The following is a 14,767-nucleotide window of genomic DNA, read 5'->3' as shown; positions in this document are numbered from 1 at the left end:
CTGGAGAGATGGCTTAGCAGATAAGTGCTGGCTTGTGAAGCCTAAGGACCCCGGTTCAAGGCTCGATTCCTCAGGACCCACGTTAGTCAGATGCACAAGGGGGCACATGTGTCTGGAGTTCGTTTGCAGTGGCTGGAAGCCCTGGTGCACACATTCTCCCTCTATCTGCCTCTCTCTGTGTGTCTGTTGCTCTCATATAAATAAAATAAACAAAAAAATAAAAAGAATATGTTATGGACTGTGGCATATATATATGTGTGCATATATATATATATATATATATATATATATATATATGTATGTATGTATGTATGTATTCAATATATGTGAAATTCTTTTAACTCCTCTGGAACCTTACAACATATATTTTAAATTATAATACAATTATTAGTCTTTAATTAAGTGATATACATGCTTTTATTATATTTCTAAAAGGTCTTAGTTAATGTTCACTGAACACCCATTTTGTCCCAGGTGTTGCATTTAATAGCAAGCATGGACTCTGCTTCTTCTCTCTCTAGGTACCCTCAAAATCAGTCTTAAAGTAGCACTGTGATTATGTGATTATTTGTATTTTACAAATGGAAAACTGTACCCATAAGATACTGATAGGTCAATTGAAGATATGAATGCTCTACCAGAGAAATTAAGAGCTAATTTAGAAACTATTAAATGGTAGAACTGAAGTCACAGAATCTTAAATTAGGAAAGAATGTTGCTCAGCCCAGATTTCCTCTACATAGCAATCTCGTCAACTCTACTTCTAACAATGAGCAAATGATGGAAGGACAACTTTATGAAAGTGGATACTAGACTACAAAGCACATGTGAAACAGGGATAAGGAGAACTCGTTGCTTCAGTTAACTAAAGTTTTTTGGGTTTTTTTTTTTAGGTTTTAGTTTTTATTTATTTGCAAGCTGAAAGAGATAGAAAGAAGACAGACAAAAAGAATGGGTGTACTCCAGGTCCTCCAGCTGTTGCAAATGACCTCCAGATGCATGTACCAGTTTGTACATCTGGCTTTACATGGGTACTGGAGAGTCAAACCTGTATCATTAAGTTTTGAAAGCAAGCACCTTAACTGCTGAGCCATCTCTCCAGCCCAAGTTTTGTGTATTTTTTAAAACTAGCTCCTGATTCTATCTTGGCTAGATTTAGATTCTCAATCAGTGTCATTGGGCATCTGCCCATACTCTACTTCTTTCTCAATGTTTCCTTTAATTCTGGATGGGTATTCTTATGTTGTTGGCAAGGATGTATCAACTTTATTCCACTAACACAGCTCCTCGAGATAAATATTATGCTTCATAACTAGTATCTTTATAAGACAGGAGCATTAAATGTCATTAACCTGGTGAGAGTTGCATGACCATTTATAGGCCAATCAGTCATTCATTTAGATAAGAATGACATGCTTGTTCAAATCAAAGGCATACCTTGTTACTGAAAGAAAATAAAATGACTAGACATAAATCAAAACAAAACCTAGGATATTACCAAAGAAAGAAGAGTAGAGGCTGTAAACACATGAGCAATATGTAGAAAATTCAAATTGAGATTTATCCTGTGTCTTAAGAAACATAAAATTTGTGTTTGAAATGAACCATGGACTGGTAGAGAATGTATAAAGAGAATGTATCCTTTCTTAAATACGTATGAAACATTACACTGGATAAGATATATAATAAGACATAAATCAAACCTCATATGTTTAAGTATTTAAAATAGTTGTAGTCTATTTTTTCTTACTTAAGTGAAATTAGAAATGCATGACAGAAATAAGTTTCAGAAATTCACAGACATGTAGGAATTTGCAACTTGCTCTAACATGATCAATTAGTTTAAGCATAAGTATGTCAAATGACATTTTAAAGTGAATGAAAATGAAAACATGCAAAATGGTAACTAACAGTGTCTACCAAAAGAGAATTTGAGGGGAAATTTATGATGTAAAGACCTATAGTTAAAAATATTCTGAACTTAATAATATAAGTTTGCTTATAAAATTAGAATTCTACATATGAAGGAAACATGGTGTTTGTCATATCTAACTTATTTTGTTTAACATGATGTTTTCAGTTGCATCCATTTTCTATCAAAAAATTATGTCATTCATTTTTATTTTGGGACTTTTAAAAGGAAAACTTGTATTATATTGCATTTTCTTCTGATATTTTCTTAGTTTTATGTGTTAAATTTAAGATCATAGTGGACTTTAGATGATAGTCTAACTGGTGATAAATAGGGGTCTGCCTTCATTCTTCTACACATGAATATCCAGATTTTTAGCATGATTACTGAGAAGCTCATTCTTTCATTAACATTTCTCAAAATATTACATATAAACACCAGCATATATATAAGACAATGTTCAGTGTCACCAATAATCATGCAAAGCCAAATCAAAAACACAATAGGATATTGCTTCAGTAAAGTCAGGAGGGCCACAAGTAAACCAGCAGAAGATATCAAGGACATGGAGAAAAAGGACTCTTACAGATAGTGATGATGTAAGCTAGTGCAACCTTACAGAAAACAGCATGGAGGGGCTAGAGAGATTGCTCAGTGGTTAAGGTACTTGTCTGTAAAGCCTAATGACTCAGGTTTGATTCCTCAGTACCTACATAAACCTAGATGCACAAGGTGGCACATGTATCCAGACTTTGTTTGCCACAGCTAGAGGCCTTGGCATGCCCATTTCCCTATGTCTCTCACTCTCTCTCCCCCTTGTTAAATGAAAATATTTAAAAAAAAAATTTAGGCCGGGCATGGTGGCACATGCCTTTAATCCCAGCACTAGGAGCATCACCATGAGTTCGAGGACACCCTGAGACTCCATTGTGAATTCCAGGTCAGCATAGGATAGAGTGAGACCATACCTCAAAGCAACGACAACAAAAAAATTTAGAAGAGGAAAAAGTGTGCAGATTCTTCAAGAAATTATAGCAATACTATCATATATTCTGTCAATGCCACTACTGAGAAAATATACAAATAACAGGAAATCACTAAGTTAAAAAGACATCTATATTCCATGTTATTGCAGCACTATTAATTCAATTCCAGAAATAGAAACAGGTAAGCTGGAGTGATGGCTTAGTGGTTAAGGCACTTGCAAAGCCTAAGGACCCATGTTCAACTTTTAAGATCCCACATAAGCCAGGCACACAAAGGTGAGGCATTTGCCAGATTACATATTCCCACTGTCAGGCACAAGTGTCTGGAGTTCGATTGCATTGGCTGAGCTCTGGCATACTAATTCTCTCTTTTTCTCTCTTGTTCTATCTGTCTGTTTCTAAAATAAAATTTAAAAATTAAAAAAAAAAATAGAAACATGGACTGTAGAGATGACTCAGTGGCTAAGGCACTTGTTCGCAAAGCCAAAGGACCCAGGCTCAATTTCCACATAAGCCAGATGCACAGTGGGGCACACATAGCTGGAGTTCATTTGCAGAGGCTAGAGGTCTGGCACACCCAATCTCTCTCTCTCTCAAATCAATAAATAACAATAAATTTTTAAGTGTTTTTTTTAAAAATAATTAAATAGGGACAACTCAAGTGTCCTTCAACTGATGACAGGATCAATAACATGTATTACATATGTAGTAGAATAAAATTTAACTAAAAATGATGAAACCCCAAAGAAAAGATGAAATTCAGTCATTTGTGGTAAGTAGAACCAGAGGTTATTGTGTTAAGGGAAATGAAATAGAAACAGAAAAACCTTATGATCTTATTTGTATCTATAATCTTAAAAAGCTGATCTCGGGCTGGAGAGATGGCTTAGTGGTTAAGCGCTTGCCTATGAAGCCTAAGGACCCCAGTTCAAGGCTCAATTCTCCAGGACCCACGTTAGCCAGATGCACAAGGGGGCACACGCTTCTGAAATTCATTTGCAGTGGCTGGAGGCCCTGGAGTGCCCGTTCTCTCTCCCTTTCTCTACCTGTCTCTTCCTCTCTCTGTCTGTCACTCTCAAATAAATAAATAAAAATGAACATTTTTTTAAAAAAAGCTGATCTCACAAAAACTGAGAGTATATTAAGAGTATAAAGTAGTTAGAGGGGAGGCAAGGTTGACCAAATTTATATTTATGGATTATAGAATTGGCTATAAACTGAAACCCTGTTTCATGAAAAAAATAATCAAAACCCACAAGCTTCCTAGTAATAATGTTGTGGATTATTGTAAGGTTATCATATTAAAGACTACAAAAATTCTGCAAACACTCACAAAATATTTAGATAAATGGAAACATATACCTGGTTCATGGAATATGATTCAGTATTGTTGAATTGTATGCTATTGACTCAAAGCAGACATCCTTTGAAAAAATTGATGTCCTCACTAAAAATAATATGGAAAAACAAAAACTTAAAAGAATGCTGCTAAAAGAGTAGTGCAGAAATTTTGCACACCTGACTTCAGGACTTATTAAAAGCTATATTAATCAAGGGTCTGTGGTACTAGTATATTTAAACATGTCAAAGAAATGTAATGCATAGTTCATAAGTAGATCCAAAATGTATGTCAACAGATATTTTTTGAAGTAAAAATTAAGTTGTTTGTAATTTTTCAAATTTGTTTAAAAATTATTAAATTTATTTAAGTGTGTGTGTGTGTGTGTGTGTGTGTGTGTGTGTGTGTACAGAGGCACACTAGTACCTCTTGCTTTTGTCAATAGATTTTTGACAAAAGAAATTAACTAGAAAAAAGAAATATCAAAAAATTTCTAGGCTACTTAAATAAATATGTGGGAGGAATGAACCTCACTTCTGATCTCACAGTACCTACTCAAATCAATGTGGTCAGTGGCCTCAGCAGGATAGCTATAACACAAGACTTCTAAAATAAATCATAGAACATGTTTGAGAACTTGAAGCAGGCAAACATAATTGGAAAAGAGACAAAAATTAATACATATTATCTAAATATTTAAATATTCTAACAATGGTTTTATTCATAGAAATGAAGAAAATAAATTGACAGTACATCCATGAGCACATTTCATTTTGAATGAGTCAAGAGATAGTCAGAAAATGCACTAGGACTCCCAGGTTTGTGAGTTGGTCTGCCAAGCAGACAGAAATGTTTTATTCAGTGAGAAAATCTCAGAAGAAAAGCAAGGTTGTGGAAAGTAATGAAGTAAAATTTGGACCTGTTGACTTTGGTACTTATCCAAACAGAGGGACTGGATCGATATATAGTCTGGGGCTTAGGAGCTATGCTTGAACAGAACAATAGATATCAGAGCAGAAAGTCATTACAATAATGTCACATTAATAAAAGAGAAAATTAGCATGAAAGGAACTTAGAGAGACTGGAAAGTTCTAATACTGGGTCATCTGTCAGGGGATGAACAACCAAGTAACATCCACAGGGAGATGAGCATCAAAGATAAACACAGAAAATACTCAGTAAACAACAACAAAAACAGAAAACAATGTCAAAACCTTCTGAAAGGATACTTTAACTAGTAAAACATTTCCAGTGGATTAAATGATTGCTGTTAGTGGAGTCGGTTAAATTAGTTGGCAGTGATTAGTCTTTTGAAATAAGAGAAAGAAAGGAGAAGAAAATAAATGAAACTGTGGCCATTTCAATTTACCAGTTCATTTGAGCAAGCAAAAAAAAGTTCTGAATGTGGAAGCATTCCAACTAGGATCCTGTCCAGAAGATGCTGTCCCATCACAAGTACAGTCTGTGTTTATAGCCAACACAAAGGAAGTTTCAAACACAAACAACCTTCCTGGCTCTTAGTTAGCAATTACCTTTACATAGTCATGGTTTGGGCAGCTCTCAGCCTCCGAGTGGCTGGACACTTAGCTGCTATGATTAGCTGAAACTCAGTAACTTGGTTTAAAGAGTATATTCTAAGGATAAATGACAGCTTGTTTACAAATCAAGCTAGGTTACAGTTCAATATAGATGGAGGCCACTTTGGGACAAATTTATCCTTTAAAACAATGACTTGGGGCTGGAGAGATGGCTTAGCGGTTCAGCGCTTGCCTGTGAAGCCTAAGGACCCCGGTTCGAGGCTCGGTTCCCCAGGTCCTACATTAGCCAGATGCACAAGGGGGCGCACGCGTCTGGAGTTCGTTTGCAGAGGCTGGAAGCCCTGGCGCGCACATTCTCTCTCTCCCTCTATCTGTCTTTCTCTCTGTGTCTGTCTCTCTCAAATAAATAAATAATTAAAAAAAAAACAATGACTGGTTTAGGTCAAGTTTATGTTCACTCATTGGCAGTAAAGCACAAGTAGTGAGCACACAGATCCCTTAAATTATTTGGCTGTAAGTTGATCAATGATGGAAGCTAGAAAGCAACTACAGTCAGAAGAATTTATCTGAGAGCCCACTGATGGCAGTGGTGGTGTGTTTGGGTGAGAAAGGATTTGGAATCTGTTACTTTCTCTAAGATTCCAAGGAGAAGCAGCCAGTAAGTAGCAAGAAGAGGTTGGAACCATAGGCCACTTCATGAAGTTGAAAGAGAAGGCTAACATAAATGGTGACATTACCTCAAAATGTGGGAACTTCTTTCATTTCGTTATCATTTAACAAAAAGAGAATAAATAGAACCTGGAGATTAATGTCAGCAACTTGACAGGTAAAGAGAAACAACAAATTCTGGTGAGCTATGAGAGAAGTACTGAGAGTATGAGATAGGAAATATTAAAGACATATATGATGAAAAGCTGAAGAACCCCTGGGGAAGAGATGGCAGAATGATTCCAAGAGCCAACTGAAGGGAAGGAATACTAACAATACTACCTTCTCGATACAAAGTTCCCTTGACACTCATGACCTCACAGTGGCTGACACTACCTACACAAGGCCTGCATAATAGGAGGGGGAAAATGACTATATCAAAATAGAAGAGACCAGTTGGAAAGAAGAGAATTCAGTAGAGGAGGACTTTGGTAGAGGGAAAAGGGAGAGTTGTGGGATGGGATTATGATGAAATATTGTTTATATTCATGGAAGTTGTTAATAAAAAGTAAAAAAGAAAAAAGATATATGGAGGATAAAGAAGATCTGAAAACAGTATAAAATGGAATGGAGAAGGGGAAGCACTGCCTCTTTTTGTGAGCAACAAGTTCTTTTGTTTGTTTGCTTTGCTTTGCTTTGTTTTTTGTGGTTTTTTGAGGCAAGCCCAACAGACTCTCCTTTTTATGCAAGAGGGAGAGAAGGAGAGAGAATTGTTGCAACAGGGCCTCTAGCCAGTGCAATCGAACTCCAGATGTGTGTGCTTTCGTGTGTGGCTGAGCTACCTCTCACACTTGCATCACTGGGTGTCTGGCTTACATGGGACCTAAAGAGTCAAATATGAGTCCTTAAGTGTCATAGGCAAGTGTCTTAACCACTAAGCCATCTCTCCAGCCCCAACTAACTTCTTTTCAGTGTATTTGCCATAAGGAGGATTACTAGTGACTGTGCTTGTTACAGCTTACATTAACGCTTCTGAGCACAAGTCTGCTCTGCCATAAATATTAGATGAGTCTCTGGAAGGCTGGAGATAGAACCAGGCCCTTGATAACAATGGGAAAGGGGCACATTTCACATACAAAGCAAAATGCCCATATCTGAATCTGCACCTACTACTTGAGAAATCTTAAGTGCAACAAATACTAGACTGAATATTTGAGAGTACCAGTTTGTTGGACTCAAACCAATTTTTAAAATTCAAAATTTGGCTGTGATTTTTCTGTAAGTTAAATCACTCAGCAATGATTTGTTTCTAATGTATTCATGCATGTAATCAACCCCATTTCTCATTCAGGTCTTCACTGGGATCTTCACAGCAGAAATGTTTCTCAAGATCATAGCTATGGATCCATATTACTACTTTCAAGAAGGCTGGAATATTTTTGATGGTTTTATTGTGAGCCTTAGCTTAATGGAACTTGGTTTGGCTAATGTGGAAGGATTATCAGTGCTCCGATCATTCCGGCTGGTAATTAATTAGCAGTGTCCATATGTTTTTTGATTAATTTACTTAATCTTTACTCTTTTTCAACAATAGATTCGAGATTTTTCATTGTTTTTGTAGTATTTGAAAACATTTATAAAACTGCATTGCCTCACCACATAGCTTTGATGGATAGATTATGGTTCTTCTAATAAACAGTTTACATTTCTCTCCTTAGGAATCAAATGGTAGCTCTAATGGAGAGGGAGAAAAGGATCAAACATTAACTCAAATTATAATTAATCACCAAATCATCTTAGTTAGCTGAGGCTTGTGGAAATATGTTCAAGGTGTCACTGGGACCATGGCTCTCCAGTACTAGACAACGCACAGATAGGTGGAGTAAGCTGACAGAGTTCCTTAACCAGACCTGAAAGTTACAAATCATCTCTGAACAGAGCTGCCTGCATTATAGTTTGTTAATTTTAAACAAAATGTTGGTGCTGAGGAGATGACTCAGTAGTTGAAGGTGCTTGCTTGCAAAACCTGCTGTCCCAGACTCAGTTCCTCAGTACTCACGTAAAGCAAGGAGGGCATTTGTTTTCAGCTGCAAGAGACCCTGGCATGCCAATACACAAACACACGAATAATGAAAGAGTGAAAGAAAGAATAAATCAATTAAGAGACAGAATGTCACTTCCATTGAATTCTATATAATTTTATTCTGCTTTTATTTTGACTATTCCTTTTTTTGTTCATTTTTAAAATCAGAAGTTGTATGTTATAGCCAAAGGCAGATTTCTGTAAGTGATACACTTTAATGGCTATTAATTGCCAAAGTTTGTTTTGAAGCCTGTCTGGGGCTTTCCTTATGACTCTTCAGATCTGAATTCCAGCTGAGGGCCTTAGAAGCAGGATATCCTTCTCTAGAGCTCAAGGAGAGTTACCTGTGTACACTGACGCTAAAGAGATGCAAGAAATAGAAGTGAAACAGAAAGGATTCTATGATGAGCAATAGGAACAAATTCTTTTTTTAAAAAAAAGAGTGTTTGGTAAACCTTTGTGATAATTGTGCAATTTAGGAAAATGGGCCTAAAATATCCTGAGTGTTTTGTTTCGTGTGCCAGGCTCCTTTGCATAAATTATTCTCCTGGAATAAATTAAAACCTTCAATGCTTGTATTCACTCCTCTAAGCCACATAGATGCCATTACATAATGCACTACTCTCCTCCTGACATTTACTTAAGCTTCAGACATAAAACACTGCTGCTGTTAAACTGTGGATGGTGCTTTAGAGGGCTCTGTGCACACATACAGCCGGCAAGTGTAGTGCAGGGCAGAGCGACATTTATGCATTGTGGTGACTCAATTCATTAAGCTGCTGAAGACATTAAGGTTGAAAGGGGGCTTATTTTTACTTATGTCCAAGTATTTCTCTTTTGAATATAATAATTCTTAAAAATAAAAGCTTAACGTTGCAGCAAGCTAAAGATATGGCTAGGTCAGAATCACTTCAACTCACAAGGAAGTTGCTAAGTGTTACTAGCATTTGTACTTGAGTACAATGTGTCAAGTACACAGAGAAATATATTCACTCTGGGCTTTGAAATGAGAAGCTGGCCTTCTTCAAAAACAACTCTCTGCTAATTAACCACCATGCCTGTTAGTTCATTTAAAAATATAAATGGTTGTGTATGATCCTGAAAAAGTCATATCTTATTATTAAATGAAATGTTAATTCAAAAGCTATATAATATACTTTACTTGCAATATGAGCTACTTTAGAATGAAAACTGCCCTAGGGGCATCAAATATCTGCTCAGTCACTAGGTAACAGTGAGCTGCATGAGATCCATCCCAACACATGGAAATGGTTTTACTGTGTAAAGATTTCTGCAGTGCAGGCCATTAACAGCCATCTTCCTTTGCTGTGTTTTGGGGTTTTTTTTTGGTTTTGTTTTTGTTTTCTAGCTTAGAGTTTTCAAGTTGGCCAAGTCCTGGCCCACACTAAACATGCTGATTAAGATCATCGGCAACTCCGTGGGCGCCCTGGGCAACCTCACCCTGGTGCTGGCCATCATCGTCTTCATCTTTGCCGTGGTCGGCATGCAGCTGTTCGGCAAGAGCTACAAAGAATGCGTCTGCAAGATCAACGAGGACTGCACGCTGCCGCGCTGGCACATGAACGACTTCTTCCACTCCTTCCTCATCGTGTTCCGCGTGCTGTGTGGGGAGTGGATCGAGACCATGTGGGACTGCATGGAGGTCGCTGGCCAGGCCATGTGCCTTACTGTCTTCATGATGGTCATGGTGATTGGAAACCTCGTGGTATGTAGTAAAAATGTGCTTCTCATTTTCAGTAAAAGTTGATGTGATTATGTGATTATCAAAATAGTGTTAAATGGAATAATTGTTATCTTTTGGGTTATTTTATATTTAATTCTTTTATGGAGTCCATGATACATGATTTCAGCTACTGTAATCTACATACTCTAAAAATGCTTCTTGAGCATGAGATGATCTCCCTCTCTGTTGCTCTCAACTGCTCTATGGGGAGGAACGAACCCTTCTAGCGTTTATCTTCCAGTTCCTATACTAAAGTTCTAAAGTATCACTAAGATCAATTACTTGGGTTTTTAAAAGATATATTATGTATTTATTTATGAGAGAGAAAGGGAGAGAGAATGGGAATGCCAGAGCCTCTAGCCACTGCAAATGAACTCTAGACACATGTGCCATCTTGTGCATCTGGCTTTACATGGATACTGGGAAATTGAACCGAGGTCCTTATGTTTTGAAGGCAAATGCATTAACCACTTAGCAATCTCCCTAGCCTCAGATCAATTACTTGTTTCCCAGTACTCATGGAAAGCCAGATGCACAAAGTGGCACATGCATCGGGAGTTCATTTTCAATGGCAATAGGCCCTGGCTGGTGCCTCTTTCTCCTCCAAAATGATAGGTGTTCTCTTCTATAAAATAGTAACAATAATGAGCTATGCTTTACGGCATTGTCATGAGCAAAAATCATACACTTTGCACAATGCTTGGCCAAAGAAATATTACTTATTAAATAAGAGCTTAGAAAAGAACTGCTTTGCTATTGTCATAATCTGGTGTCCATGCTTCTGTGGAGCTTGGCTCTAATGTACAACATGCTTGAGATCTAAAATACAGCTCTTCCACCAGTAAATATTTACTTGAATAAAAGAGAAACTTCTTTGATGCCCTGTTTTACAGTAAGATGACCACAGTCAACCATGATTGTGTATTTGAAAACAGCTAGAAAAGAGGATTTTTGAATACCCTCACCAGCAAGAAGTAAATGTTTAAGATGATGGACATGCTAATTACCCTAATTTTACCATTACACACTGTATCCAAGTATCAGACTCTTCAAATATGCATTATGTATCAATAAAAATTAAAATAAACAAGAAAAAAAGAATCTAAGATAGACATTTCTTTGGGAGAATTTGTTAATTTTAATCAAGAAATTTATCCTAATAGACAAGGATGCTACCTTAAAGCTTACAAAATTAAATCTAGATATAATTATGGTAGAATTCAGTTTTCCTACAAATAAAAATTTAGATTTAGCATTTAATTTTATTTTCTTTATTTTATCTGTTTTTCATTCAAATAAAAAATTCAAAGACAAGAGACTAAAATACATAATCTTGGGCTGAAGAAATGGCTTAATGGTTAACGCACTTGTCTGCAAAACCTAAGGACCCTAGTTTGATTCCCCAGTGCCCATGTTAGCTAGATTTACAAGGTGGAGCATGCATCTTCAGTTCATTTTCAGTGGCTAGAGGCCCTGGCCTACCTATTTTCTCACCCTCCCCAGTCTCTTTCTCAAATAAATAAAACTATAATTTTTTAAACCTAATCCTATTGGTAAATTTCAGAGGTAAAGGTCTTAGTGTGACTTCCAGGGGGCATAGAACAACAATGGATAGATGAGTCAGTACAGACCAAAATGACACCTCCTACTTCTATGATCTTATACACACTTATTGTCATTTACTGTGGAGTTTTACTTAAAATCATTCCCAGAATTCCACTTTTGAATCATGCTTTACATTTGGCCCTTTTACATTTCTACCCTGTTTTTATCCTATGTTTGCATAATCAAGGACTTTGCCCATCAAACACTGAGAAAAAATTATGACAACTCTGCCCCTGAAAATGCTTGATTCTTTAGTAAGTTGACTCATTTTGGAACTTATTCTTAGAGATTTATGGTGACAATACAACTCCATAATCTTTAATTTAATATGAACATCATTCAATATTATTGTGTAATAACCATTTCTTGATAATATTTATTATATATAGCATATATACTATACATATATATGCCATATATACACATATGTAGTAAAATTGGCAGTAGCGCTTTTCTGAACCAAAACTTAGGACTATTAAGTTGGGTCTGGTGGCATACGCCTTTTTCACCAGATCACTGTGAGTTTGAGCCAGTCTGGGCTACTGAGTAAGTTCCAGGTCAGCCTGGTCTAGAGCAAGACTCTGCTTCAAAAATAACATTAGGAGTGTTGGTCTATCAATAAATATGTTTTTCTTGAGTTTATCTCAGTTCAAAGGGGTACAAATGCACAAAACTCAAGCCATTTAAATATAGTGGAGTTATAGGAATGAAGTTATCATAAATGATCAGTACCCTAAGATATACAGATTGTGGTCAAAGTATCAAGCAACCCAAATAAAACTTTTTATCCCTTTATTATATAGTTGTTGCTATTTTGCTTTTGGAACTGAAAGTCCTAAATTGAGGGATGCAACAGGGTGTGAGTGATTTTGCAAAGACTCAGAAAGTGAACTATGCTAATACTAATCTTTTCTGTTGGCCAGATTAGCTTTTATTTTCACCCACTGTGTTTCAGGAGACTTTGTCCTTGACTAGAATAAATGCTTAGCACAAGCAAGGTGTAAAAATAATGTGAAAACTTACATCATTTGCAGCAATGGGATGTATGACACAGTTGTCCTGGTGCATGTATTTCAGGTTCTGAACCTCTTCTTGGCGTTGCTCCTGAGTTCCTTCAGTTCCGACAACCTCGCTGCCACTGATGATGATAATGAGATGAACAATCTCCAGATTGCTGTGGGAAGGATGCAGAGAGGGATCGACTTTGTTAAAAGAAAAATACACGAGTTCATTCAACAAGCCTTTGTTAGGAAGCAGAAAGTTTTAGATGAAATTAAACCTCTTGAGGATCTAAACAACAAAAAAGATAGCTGTATTTCCAACCATACTACCATAGAGATAGGCAAAGACCTCAACTATCTCAAAGATGGGAACGGAACGACCAGTGGCATAGGCAGCAGTGTAGAAAAGTACGTGGTTGATGAAAGTGACTACATGTCATTCATCAACAACCCCAGCCTCACTGTGACCGTACCCATTGCTGTTGGAGAGTCTGACTTTGAAAATTTAAATACTGAAGAATTCAGCAGTGAGTCAGACATGGAGGAAAGCAAAGAGGTAGGACTTTTCCTAAAAATGGGATATTTTGGTATTATATATATCTGTTGCTTTAACAGTATTATTTTTCACAGATATTTTAATTCATTTCTGTAATAAAGATGCTGTTTGATAAATTATTGTTAGATTAAGATATAACTAGGTAAATTGTATGTTTACTTACTTTTTCAAATGCATTCCTTTCAAAATCATAGTATTATTTATATAAACATGAATTTTTCTGAATATTTTAAAATAATTTTAGAATTAGTAAAATGTCCCAGCTTGTGCACTTTCTTCCTTAAAATTCACCAAAATAAGTTTTAATTTGTACTAGAAAATTACCCTATGGGAAGGCAATTCTCATTCTGATCTTGTTATATTCTTGCCTGCAATAAAACACTTCCTATAAGTTGGTTTTATTTTGTTTTTCCATACCTCTTAACTCATGGCAAAGCTGACTGGGATTTTGGCTTGATCTTTATTTAGAGTTTCATGTTTCTTGAAGTTGATGATTTTTTTAAGGAATAAAAGTGAAGTTTGTGATAAGGAACCATGATAAATATATGTCTAAAGCTGCTGAGTACAATGCTTGCTCCTTAAACAAGGAAAAGCCTTAATGGTTCACAGAGTATGAGTACCAGGGCTTGTTTCTTATCATGTTTGGTCTGTTGTTCAGCCCTGAGTTAAAGGAAAAACTAAGGCACTTTTTTGTTTTGAAAATCTAAATAAACTTGTTTTTACTGGGGAGATAATTGAGTGGATTCACAGTTTAAGATGTTAAAGTCTTCCCTTGTATTTTTACCAAATTTGATTCTTCATTAGCTTTCTGGACTATCTGTGGAATACATTATTTAAAAATTCATGCCTAATCATGTATGTTTTAACTCTTACACTATTTGGTCAATATTTAATGTAATTCTTTTTATGATTTTGAATGCCTGATTTTCTTTCTAAAGTTTTGAATAATGTCAAAGCCATGCTTAAATGATAATTTCTCAAACGGAATTTAGTAGTGTGATATGGTGACCTTCACTGCTTACCATTTTTCTCACAGGGGTAAAACCAAGCTGGAGCCATCAAGAATGCAGCTCTGGTGTTTTTTAACCAGTCAGAGGCTCAAGCCACCACTTTTACCCAGGTTACCCAAGCAAGTTGTGCATATATAACTATAATCAGTTTATCGATGACTTTTGATTGGCCTGCATGTTACTCAGCTCTGCCCCTTGCCCCTCCATTGGCAGTAAAGTGAAAACATGCACAGCTGTTCCTATGCTGGGTCATAGAAAGCATGGTCAGGCAAGTCTCACTACCCTATCCCCCCTTTTTAAAGGAAAAACAGTTTGTAAAGTTCTTTGGTATATTTTAATAGAAAC

The 14,767-nt window shown here is 36.3% G+C and overlaps 1 protein-coding gene across 5 annotated transcripts in view; it reads left to right on the top strand.

Annotated features, from left to right (window-relative positions):
• Scn2a (sodium voltage-gated channel alpha subunit 2) overlaps positions 1 to 14,767 on the top strand; it is a 140,917-nt gene that overhangs the window by 90,325 nt on the left and 35,825 nt on the right. For all 5 annotated transcript variants that reach the window (XM_004651906.2, XM_004651907.2, XM_045146903.1 and 2 more), the window contains 3 exons: positions 7,775 to 7,948; positions 9,876 to 10,232; positions 12,933 to 13,412. In XM_004651906.2, the coding sequence (XP_004651963.2) occupies positions 7,775 to 7,948; positions 9,876 to 10,232; positions 12,933 to 13,412 (1,011 nt within the window). The remainder of the gene's footprint in view (positions 1 to 7,774; positions 7,949 to 9,875; positions 10,233 to 12,932; positions 13,413 to 14,767) is intronic.

The sequence above is a fragment of the Jaculus jaculus genome, chromosome 4, assembly GCF_020740685.1.
Source record: "Jaculus jaculus isolate mJacJac1 chromosome 4, mJacJac1.mat.Y.cur, whole genome shotgun sequence".
In the NCBI taxonomy this organism is placed as follows: domain Eukaryota; kingdom Metazoa; phylum Chordata; class Mammalia; order Rodentia; family Dipodidae; genus Jaculus; species Jaculus jaculus.
This window is presented reverse-complemented; position numbering and strand designations above follow the sequence as displayed.